Here is an 11107-nt window from a genome sequence, read left to right as displayed (position 1 = left end):
CTGATATTGATGAAGCTGTTAATACTGCCCACTTTGCTCTGTTCTGTTGGAATCTTGCAACAATTGAAGAAACGTCAGATGTATCAAACAATAAATATAAAGAACAGTATCAAACAACTCTACCACGAACAAATTGATGAGGGCAGAATCACAGGTTCAACAAGCTGTCCTTAACACATTAGTTCGCGGGTATACTCTGAAGTAATGCTAAACCCCAACGTGCGAAGATGTGTCCAGGATAAGACTGCCCGATATAACTTGAGTTAGCATCAAATTTTTTGCTTCAGATATTATGGGAAACTGTTTTTATTGCAACTTCATATTGTTTTTTTACCGGGTCATTTGTGCTCAAGGTAATACTCATGAGTTCATTTCCATGCAGGTTGCATTCACTGAATCGACTGCCACTGGGCAGACAATACTTGAATTGTCAGCAAAAAGCAAGCTACTTTGGAGCTCGGAGGAAAATCTCCATTTATTGTATTCGATGATGCTGATATTGATGAAGCTGTTAATACTGCCCACTTTGCTCTGTTCTGTTGGAATCTTGCAACAATTGAAGAAACGTCAGATGTATCAAACAATAAATATAAAGAACAGTATCAAACAACTCTACCACGAACAAATTGATGAGGGCAGAATCACAGGTTCAACAAGCTGTCCTTAACACATTAGTTCGCGGGTATACTCTGAAGTAATGCTAAACCCCAACGTGCGAAGATGTGTCCAATATAAGACTGCCCGATATAACTTGAGTTAGCATCAAATTTTTTGCTTCAGATATTATGGGAAACTGTTTTTATTGCAACTTCATATTGTTTTTTTACCGGGTCATTTGTGCTCAAGGTAATACTTATGAGTTCATTTCCATGTAGGTTGCATTCACTGGATCGACTGTCGCTGGGCAGACAATACTTGAATTGTCAGCAAAAAGCAAGCTACTTTGGAGCTCGGAGGAAAATCTCCATTTATTGTATTCGATGATGCTGATATTGATGAAGCTGTTAATACTGCCCACTTTGCTCTGTTCTGTTGGAATCTTGCAACAATTGAAGAAACGTCAGATGTATCAAACAATAAATATAAAGAACAGTATCAAACAACTCTACCACGAACAAATTGATGAGGGCAGAATCACAGGTTCAACAAGCTGTCCTTAACACATTAGTTCGCGGGTATACTCTGAAGTAATGCTAAACCCCAACGTGCGAAGATGTGTCCAGGATAAGACTGCCCGATATAACTTGAGTTAGCATCAAATTTTTTGCTTCAGATATTATGGGAAACTTTTTTTATTGCAACTTCATATTGTTTTTTTACCGGGTCATTTGTGCTCAAGGTAATACTCATGAGTTCATTTCCATGCAGGTTGCATTCACTGGATCGACTGCCACTGGGCAGACAATACTTGAATTGTCAGCAAAAAGCAAGCTACTTTGGAGCTCGGAGGAAAATCTCCATTTATTGTATTCGATGATGCTGATATTGATGAAGCTGTTAATACTGCCCACTTTGCTCTGTTCTGTTGGAATCTTGCAACAATTGAAGAAACGTCAGATGTATCAAACAATAAATATAAAGAACAGTATCAAACAACTCTACCACGAACAAATTGATGAGGGCAGAATCACAGGTTCAACAAGCTGTCCTTAACACATTAGTTCGCGGGTATACTCTAAAGTAATGCTTAACCCCAATGTGCGAAGATGTGTCCAAGATAAGACTGCCCGATATAACTTGAGTTAGCATCAAATTTTTTGCTTCAGATATTATGGGAAACTGTTTTTATTGCAACTTCATATTGTTTTTTTACCGGGTCATTTGTGCTCAAGGTAATACTCATGAGTTCATTTCCATGCAGGTTGCATTCACTGGATCGACTGCCACTGGGCAGACAATACTTGAATTGTCATCAAAAAGCAAGCTACTTTGGAGCTCGGAGGAAAATCTCCATTTATTGTATTCGATGATGCTGATATTGATGAAGCTGTTAATACTGCCCACTTTTCTCTGTAATGTTGGAATCTTGCAACAATTGAAGAAACGTCAGATGTATCAAACAATAAATATAAAGAACAGTATCAAACAACTCTACCACGAACAAATTGATGAGGGCAGAATCACAGGTTCAACAAGCTGTCCTTAACATATTAGTTCGCGGGTATACTCTGAAGTAATGCTAAACCCCAACGTGCGAAGATGTGTCCAGGATAAGACTGCCCGATATAACTTGAGTTAGCATCAAATTTTTTGCTTCAGATATTATGGGAAACTGTTTTTATTGCAACTTCATATTGTTTTTTTACCGGGTCATTTGTGCTCAAGGTAATACTCATGAGTTCATTTCCATGCAGGTTGCATTCACTGGATCGACTGCCACTGGGCAGACAATACTTGAATTGTCAGCAAAAAGCAAGCTACTTTGGAGCTCGGAAGAAAATCTCAATTTTTTGTATTCGATGATGCTGATATTGATGAAGCTGTTAATACTGCCCACTTTGCTCTGTTCTGTTGGAATCTTGCAACAATTGAAGAAACGTCAGATGTATCAAACAATAAATATAAAGAACAGTATCAAACAACTCTACCACGAACAAATTGATGAGGGCAGAATCACAGGTTCAACAAGATGTCCTTAACACATTAGTTCGCGGGTATACTCTGAAGTAACGCTAAACCCCAACGTGCGAAGATGTGTCCAGGATAAGACTGCCCGATATAACTTGAGTTAGCATCAAATTTTTTGCTTCAGATATTATGGGAAACTGTTTTTATTGTAACTTCATATTGTTTTTTTACCGGGTCATTTGTGCTCAAGGTAATACTCATGAGTTCATTTCCATGCAGGTTGCATTCACTGGATCGACTGCCACTGGGCAGACAATACTTGAATTGTCAGCAAAAAGCAAGCTACTTTGGAGCTCGGAGGAAAATCTCCATTTATTGTATTCGATGATGCTGATATTGATGAAGCTGTTAATACTGCCCACTTTGCTCTGTTCTGTTGGAATCTTGCAACAATTGAAGAAACGTCAGATGTATCAAACAATAAATATAAAGAACAGTATCAAACAACTCTACCACGAACAAATTGATGAGGGCAGAATCACAGGTTCAACAAGCTGTCCTTAACACATTAGTTCGCGGGTATACTCTGAAGTAATGCTAAATCCCAACGTGCGAAGATGTGTCCAGGATAAGACTGCCCGATATAACTTGAGTTAGCATCAAATTTTTTGCTTCAGATATTATGGGAAACTGTTTTTATTGCAACTTCATATTGTTTTTTTACCGGGTCATTTGTGCTCAAGGTAATACTCATGAGTTCATTTCCATGCAGGTTGCATTCACTGGATAGACTGCCACTGGGCAGACAATACTTGAATTGTCAGCAAAAAGCAAGCTACTTTGGAGCTCGGAGGAAAATCTCCATTTATTGTATTCGATGATGCTGTTATTGATGAAGCTGTTAATACTGCCCACTTTGCTCTGTTCTGTTGGAATCTTGCAACAATTGAAGAAACGTCAGATGTATCAAACAATAAATATAAAGAACAGTATCAAACAACTCTACCACGAACAAATTGATGAGGGCAGAATCACAGGTTCAACAAGCTGTCCTTAACACATTAGTTCGCGGGTATACTCTGAAGTAATGCTAAACCCCAACGTGCGAAGATGTGTCCAGGATAAGACTGCCCGGTATAACTTGAGTTAGCATCAAATTTTTTGCTTCAGATATTATGGGAAACTGTTTTTATTGCAACTTCATATTGTTTTTTTACTGGGTCATTTGTGCTCAAGGTAATACTCATGAGTTCATTTCCATGCAGGTTGCATTCACTGGATCGACTTCCACTGGGCAGACAATACTTGAATTGTCAGCAAAAAGCAAGCTACTTTGGAGCTCGGAGGAAAATCTCCATTTATTGTATTCGATGATGCTGATATTGATGAAGCTGTTAATACTGCCCACTTTGCTCTGTTCTGTTGGAATCTTGCAACAATTGAAGAAACGTCAGATGTATCAAACAATAAATATAAAGAACAGTATCAAACAACTCTACCACGAACAAATTGATGAGGGCAGAATCACAGGTTCAACAAGCTGTCCTTAACACATTAGTTCGCGGGTATACTCTGAAGTAATGCTAAACCCCAACGTGCGAAGATGTGTCCAGGATAAGACTGCCCGATATAACTTGAGTTAGCATCAAATTTTTTGCTTCAGATATTATGGGAAACTGTTTTTATTGCAACTTCATATTGTTTTTTTACCGGGTCATTTGTGCTCAAGGTAATACTCATGAGTTCATTTCCATGCAGGTTGCATTCGCTGGATCGACTGCCACTGGGCAGACAATACTTGAATTGTCAGCAAAAAGCAAGCTACTTTGGAGCTCGGAGGAAAATCTCCATTTATTGTATTCGATGATGCTGATATTGATGAAGCTGTTAATACTGCCCACTTTGCTCTGTTCTGTTGGAATCTTGCAACAATTGAAGAAACGTCAGATGTATCAAACAATAAATATAAAGAACAGTATCAAACAACTCTACCACGAACAAATTGATGAGGGCAGAATCACAGGTTCAACAAGTTGTCCTTAACACATTAGTTCGCGGGTATACTCTGAAGTAATGCTAAACCCCAACGTGCGAAGATGTGTCCAGGATAAGACTGCCCGATATAACTTGAGTTAGCATCAAATTTTTTGCTTCAGATATTATGGGAAACTGTTTTTATTGCAACTTCATATTGTTTTTTTACCGGGTCATTTGTGCTCAAGGTAATACTCATGAGTTCATTTCCATGCAGGTTGCATTCACTGGATCGACTGCCACTGGGCAGACAATACTTGAATTGTCAGCAAAAAGCAAGCTACTTTGGAGCTCGGAGGAAAATCTCCATTTATTGTATTCGATGATGCTGATATTGATTAAGCTGTTAATACTGCCCACTTTGCTCTGTTCTGTTGGAATCTTGCAACAATTGAAGAAACGTCAGATGTATCAAACAATAAATATAAAGAACAGTATCAAACAACTCTACCACGAACAAATTGATGAGGGCAGAATCACAGGTTCAACAAGCTGTCCTTAACACATTAGTTCGCGGGTATACTCTGAAGTAATGCTAAACCCCAACGTGCGAAGATGTGTCCATGATAAGACTGCCCGATATAACTTGAGTTAGCATCAAATTTTTTGCTTCAGATATTATGGGAAACTGTTTTTATTGCAACTTCATATTGTTTTTTTACCGGGTCATTTGTGCTCAAGGTAATACTCATGAGTTCATTTCCATGCAGGTTGCATTCACTAGATCGACTGCCACTGGGCAGACAATACTTGAATTGTCAGTAAAAAGCAAGCTACTTTGGGGCTCGGAGGAAAATCTCCATTTATTGTATTCGATGATGCTGATATTGATGAAGCTGTTAATACTGCCCACTTTGCTCAGTTCTGTTGGAATCTTGCAACAATTGAAGAAACGTCAGATGTATCAAACAATAAATATAAAGAACAGTATCAAACAACTCTACCACGAACAAATTGATGAGGGCAGAATCACAGGTTCAACAAGCTGTCCTTAACACATTAGTTCGCGGGTATACTCTGAAGTAATGCTAAACCCCAACGTGCGAAGATGTGTCCAGGATAAGACTGCCCGATATAACTTGAGTTAGCATCAAATTTTTTGCTTCAGATATTATGGGAAACTGTTTTTATTGCAACTTCATATTGTTTTTTTACCGGGTCATTTGTGCTCAAGGTAATACTCATGAGTTCATTTCCATGCATGTTGCATTCACTGGATCGACTGCCACTGGGCAGACAATACTTGAATTGTCAGCAAAAAGCAAGCTACTTTGGAGCTCGGAGGAAAATCTCCATTTATTGTATTCGATGATGCTGATATTGATGAAGCTGTTAATACTGCCCACTTTGCTCTGTTCTGTTGGAATCTTGCAACAATTGAAGAAACGTCAGATGTATCAAACAATAAATATAAAGAACAGTATCAAACAACTCTACCACGAACAAATTGATGAGGGCAGAATCACAGGTTCAACAAGTTGTCCTTAACACATTAGTTCGCGGGTATACTCTGAAGTAATGCTAAACCCCAACGTGCGAAGATGTGTCCAGGATAAGACTGCCCGATATAACTTGAGTTAGCATCAAATTTTTTGCTTCAGATATTATGGGAAACTGTTTTTATTGCAACTTCATATTGTTTTTTTACCGGGTCATTTGTGCTCAAGGTAATACTCATGAGTTCATTTCCATGCAGGTTGCATTCACTGGATCGACTGCCACTGGGCAGACAATACTTGAATTTTCAGCAAAAAGCAAGCTACTTTGGAGCTCGGAGGGAAATATCCATTTATTGTATTCGATGATGCTGATATTGATGAAGCTGTTAATACTGCCCACTTTACTCTGTTCTGTTGGAATCTTGCAACAATTGAAGAAACGTCAGATGTATCAAACAATAAATATAAAGAACAGTATCAAACAACTCTACCACGAACAAATTGATGAGGGCAGAATCACAGGTTCAACAAGCTGTCCTTAACACATTAGTTCGCGGGTATACTCTGAAGTACTGCTAAACCCCAACGTGCGAAGATGTGTCCAGGATAAGACTGCCCGATATAACTTGAGTTAGCACAACGCAAGTTACCCACTCTTGAACTCAGCAACAGGGATGGAAGCAAAACGCCGCACAAAATATAAGAAGAAGAAAAGTAGACCTAGAGATAGTCGCTGCTTGTATGTTTTTAAAATAGAATTTCGAGTCATATTTATAGGATGAGATACTTGCAAATCAAGTTAGGTTTTTTGTTTTCTTCAAAAACAAGTAAAACTCGTAAAAGGAATTTCCCACAAATAAAACTCTTAAAAAATAATTTTGGAATTAAATTCCTAAAGAAAAAGTTCTCCCAAAAATAAATCCGTTCCACCCATGTTTTACAACTCATACATAAGTGTATGATTATATAGTGGAGCTCCTGTTTAGTTTTCCACAATGTGGGACTAAAGGTTCCACTTCATTCACCCAAAAATGAGTGAGTATCCTTAGACTCTTAGGTCATTAAATCAAACCATACCAAGACCATAAAATCTTTTTAATTAAAACTCATTTTCTCCAACATGTTCTTCAACCAAGTAGGCACTTCACTTTTGGTTTCTTAATTCTCCTGATTCTTACAAGTTGCATTTCTCGAGCTCTTCTTGGTCAATGGTCATAAAAGCTTAGATGTGATGTTCTCTGTAGGGACAATGCTGTTGTGCTGGGTCTCGTACTTTCGTCCACGAACGTGTATATGATGAGTTTGTTGAAAAATCAAGGGAACTTGCTAAAAAAACGTATTGTTGGTGATCCCTTTAAGCAGGGGGTTGAACAAGGTCCCCAGGTTAGAAATTTTACCAATCTTTCAGGATCAACTATTACTATTCTAGTAAATGATACTGCAAGGGATTATGATATTCTTTTTACTCAAGATATCGACCTGCTTAGTTATATCTACTGCTTTGCTTTGCTTTGCCATTTGAAATTCCTAGATCGATGTAAAACAATTCGAGAAGATTTTAAAATACATCAAATCCGGTGTTGAGGATGGGGCTAATCTTGAAACTGGTGGAGAGAGACTTGGCAGCAAGGGCTACTACATTAAGCCTACAGTTTTCTCTGATGTTAAGGTAGAGCCTTTCACTGCATACTTTCATTTGGATAACAATTCAATCAACATCAAGGAAAATTAGGACTGACCATTCAATCTCTCTCTTTCTAGGATGACATGTTGATCGCGAAGGATGAGATTTTTGGCCCTGTGCAGTCGATTTTGAAATTCAAGTAAGCTAGCTAATAAAACTGACTCTATCTCTTTCTTTCCTTCTCTTGGTTTTTTATGACAAGTGGTTACAGCTGGGGTTGATTGAGGTTTTGATTTTGATTGATATAAACTGCGCAGGGACATAAATGAGGTAATACAAAGAGCCAACAATAGTCGATACGGTTTAGCTGCAGGAGTTTTCACGAAAAACATAGACACCGCAAATATGATGATGCGAGCATTGAGAGTCGGATCAGTATGGATCAATTGCTTCGACGTGTTTGATGCAACTATTCCTTTTGGTGGATACAAAATGAGTGGTCATGGCAGAGAAAAGGGTATCTACAGTCTTTCCAACTACTTACAAGTGAAAGCTGTTGTTACTCCCTTGAAGAATCCAGCTTGGCTATAAATCAAATCCTGAAGAACAATAAAACTAGAATCATAGGTTTTGGTGCAAATATTTGACGTAAATGATGACGAAAATATAAAAATTTACATCCTGTAATGAACAATATTATTAGCTCAAAATTTTTCTTCTTTTCCTACTTTATGCGTGGTTCCAAATCTTGAGTTGAGCCAACACCCGACTGATGTGAGTTTGATTAGAGTTGTTCTGACAGATTTGTACGCTTCCTTCACATTTTGTATTGTACCACAAAATCTTTATGTTAGTGTTTGAAATTGCCAATAATAATGAGGCAGCGCTGTACAAGCAGGATACACTCGTATTGAGATAATCGCGCATTTCAAGGGAGTGGCAGTTGGATGTTTTTGCCTGCGCATACTAATAAAAAGACAATCCCAGTTCAATTTTGTGGGGTGTGTTTCAGTTAGAAACAGAAACAGGACATTATCTTTGTTTCAGTTAGAGCCTAAATCAAATTGTGATACACAAATAATCAGAAACAAATACTGTACATATATACAAACTAAAATAAAATGAATTTCCATTTATATATTTTATATATTACAGAAAAAATCAGTATTACAACAGAAAAATAATTTGTTTACATTTTAAAAGAATAATTAATTAGCTAATAATAATTGAATATGCATAAGTGGTAAGTATTACTGTGAATTGCATTCAGGTGGTAAAACAGGAAATCTATTTTTGTCTTTACAGTAAGAGTAAGTCAGGTACTCCTTTCTTATTTCCGCCATTGCTTTTCTCTGTTCTTCCGATAACCTTATAACATCTTCTCCTTCTACTGAATCCGTTTTCCCGTTACCGCCGCTCTTAGTACACGAAAAGAGTGGTGCTGATGAAGGAGTACCCGGAGATGGGGAAGGAGATTGCGCCGGTGACATTGTTGGTGAAGGGGATGGTGCTAGGGATGACTTTGTTCGATTATTCCAAATACAACCTTCCACTTGCAATTTCTCAAATGAAGCTACAAAAGGAGATAGCTTGTAATCGACTTTATATTTTCCACCATCAGTAGCCCAAGGTGATCCATCCCATATTGTGGAGTATAGAGTCATGGGTTTCGAAGGGTACGCTGGAGATATCGTTTTAGTATAGGTTACCTCTCTTATTGGTATATTGTCAACAAGAAATCTGCATTCATTAATAAGAGATCCATTAGTTAAACATTGCTATTTGCGGGTAAACAAATTAATCCATAACTTAGACATTTATGAGGATTTTACTACTTACACAATGTGGTTAGAGTTCCAAATGATCGTGTAAGTATGAAATTGTTTTGTAGGGTCGAACCAAAGACGAATTTTCTCTTCTCGGCCGTGATATTTCACGCTCCCGTTGCCGTAGACGTTAGTTTGCAAATTCCATGGTTTCCTCTTTGCATGTCCAAGAAATTCGAAGTCTATCTCGTCGTGGCTTCTAGGATATACATCTTGGTTTGACAACTGAATTCATAGCGCGTCTTGTCAATTTCATGCTTATCATACTTGATGCATGTATGATGTAATAATCAATATGCTTTTATGCATGGCTTCAAACGTTCTACTACTTATTATAACAATAATAATCAATATTAACATGACGTTTTAGCAGGAACTCACGTAGAAAGCAAGGACAACGCCAGCTGAGTAATCCCCGGCAGGAAACTTGATGGATGCACTGAAGAATCCGTAATGGTACCGGTTTTGTGATATAAATCCAGAACCTGTTGTAAGTTATTAACAAAAATTAATCTAAAAATTCAATCAGCAAAACTGTGGTATATCACTATCCAAATGAAAAACTACTGTATATACGTACCAGTGTATTTATTTAGACTGATATCAACGGAAGCTCCCTTATCTCTAACCTGAAGATTTGATCCTCCAAAATAAGGAGAAAAGGCTTGATCGAAGGTTTGACGAGGGAAATTATCGTTTAGATTTTTGAGAGTTGGAGGTGTATAGAGTTTACGCTGCTGGTGGTGGCGTGCCGATAAAACAACAGTAATGAAAGAAATGAAGAATCCTATAAACAGAAGTTGTTTTTCTCTCAAAACTGCAGCCATTGTTTTAGTTTTGATTGCAGAGAAATGATCACAGTAGTAGTAGAAGTAATAGTAGTAGTACAATATAGAATGACAACGTTATGGGGCTATTTATATAAAGTGACGAGACAAATTCATAATAATATAAATAGTTTGTTTATTAGATAATGTCGTAACATTATTAAGTAGTGGTATTCTAATTTAGTTAGGGGGCTTCTCTACCTGACTAGTTGTTACAATGTTGTGCCAAAATTAGGCTGTCATTTACGTGTATAAAAACAAACAAATTAAATGCAAAGAAAACGAAAACGAAATCTTTCGAATTAAACAAAATTAATGAAATCTTTGGGCTGGCAATTTCTAAGGTCCTTTCTCTTTAATTAATTCAGTTGGTGCTTGTTATGAAATTTAAAGACAAAAAAATCAGGATCCATGTGGGTTTTTGTGTATGGTTTGGAACTTTTTCGATGGTTATGAGTAGTTTTAGCAGTTTAGCTGGATTGCTGAATACATGCATTGATGCACAGCAGACATATTTGTAGTAAACATCATGTGAATTTCAAAACAGGAACCTTCCAAATCAAATAATGGTTTAAGAAGTAACCCGTGTGTACACCTTTTTCACATAATTTTCCATGTTAGTAATTTGAACTTGCTAAAAGCTAGGTGCGGAACAGAAAACAAAGATATGCATGCATGTCTCTTTCTGTTTAACTGATAGGGCTTAGACCTGTCCCCAGATGTGGCTGAGAGACTAAAAGTCTCAACCTCTTGCTTGGGAGATATGATGGAAACCATCCTACTTGTTTT

The 11107-nt window shown here is 37.5% G+C and overlaps 1 protein-coding gene and 1 pseudogene across 1 annotated transcript; one reads left to right on the top strand and one right to left on the bottom strand.

Annotated features, from left to right (window-relative positions):
* The first annotated feature begins 9 nt into the window (after positions 1-9).
* On the top strand, positions 10-8497 carry LOC113315325 (annotated as a pseudogene).
* Positions 8498-8768: 271 nt separating this feature from the next.
* On the bottom strand, positions 8769-10394 carry LOC113317192 (probable xyloglucan endotransglucosylase/hydrolase protein 33). The gene is made up of 4 exons (XM_026565326.1): positions 10072-10394; positions 9873-9976; positions 9505-9716; positions 8769-9405 (listed from the first exon to the last, which is right to left on the bottom strand). The coding sequence occupies exons 1-4, from the start codon at positions 10316-10318 to the stop codon at positions 8916-8918; spliced, it is 1053 nt and encodes a 350-aa protein (XP_026421111.1). The 5' UTR covers positions 10319-10394; the 3' UTR covers positions 8769-8915.
* Positions 10395-11107: the final 713 nt, after the last annotated feature.

The sequence above is a fragment of the Papaver somniferum genome, chromosome 10, assembly GCF_003573695.1.
Source record: "Papaver somniferum cultivar HN1 chromosome 10, ASM357369v1, whole genome shotgun sequence".
NCBI lineage: Eukaryota > Viridiplantae > Streptophyta > Magnoliopsida > Ranunculales > Papaveraceae > Papaver > Papaver somniferum.
This window is presented reverse-complemented; position numbering and strand designations above follow the sequence as displayed.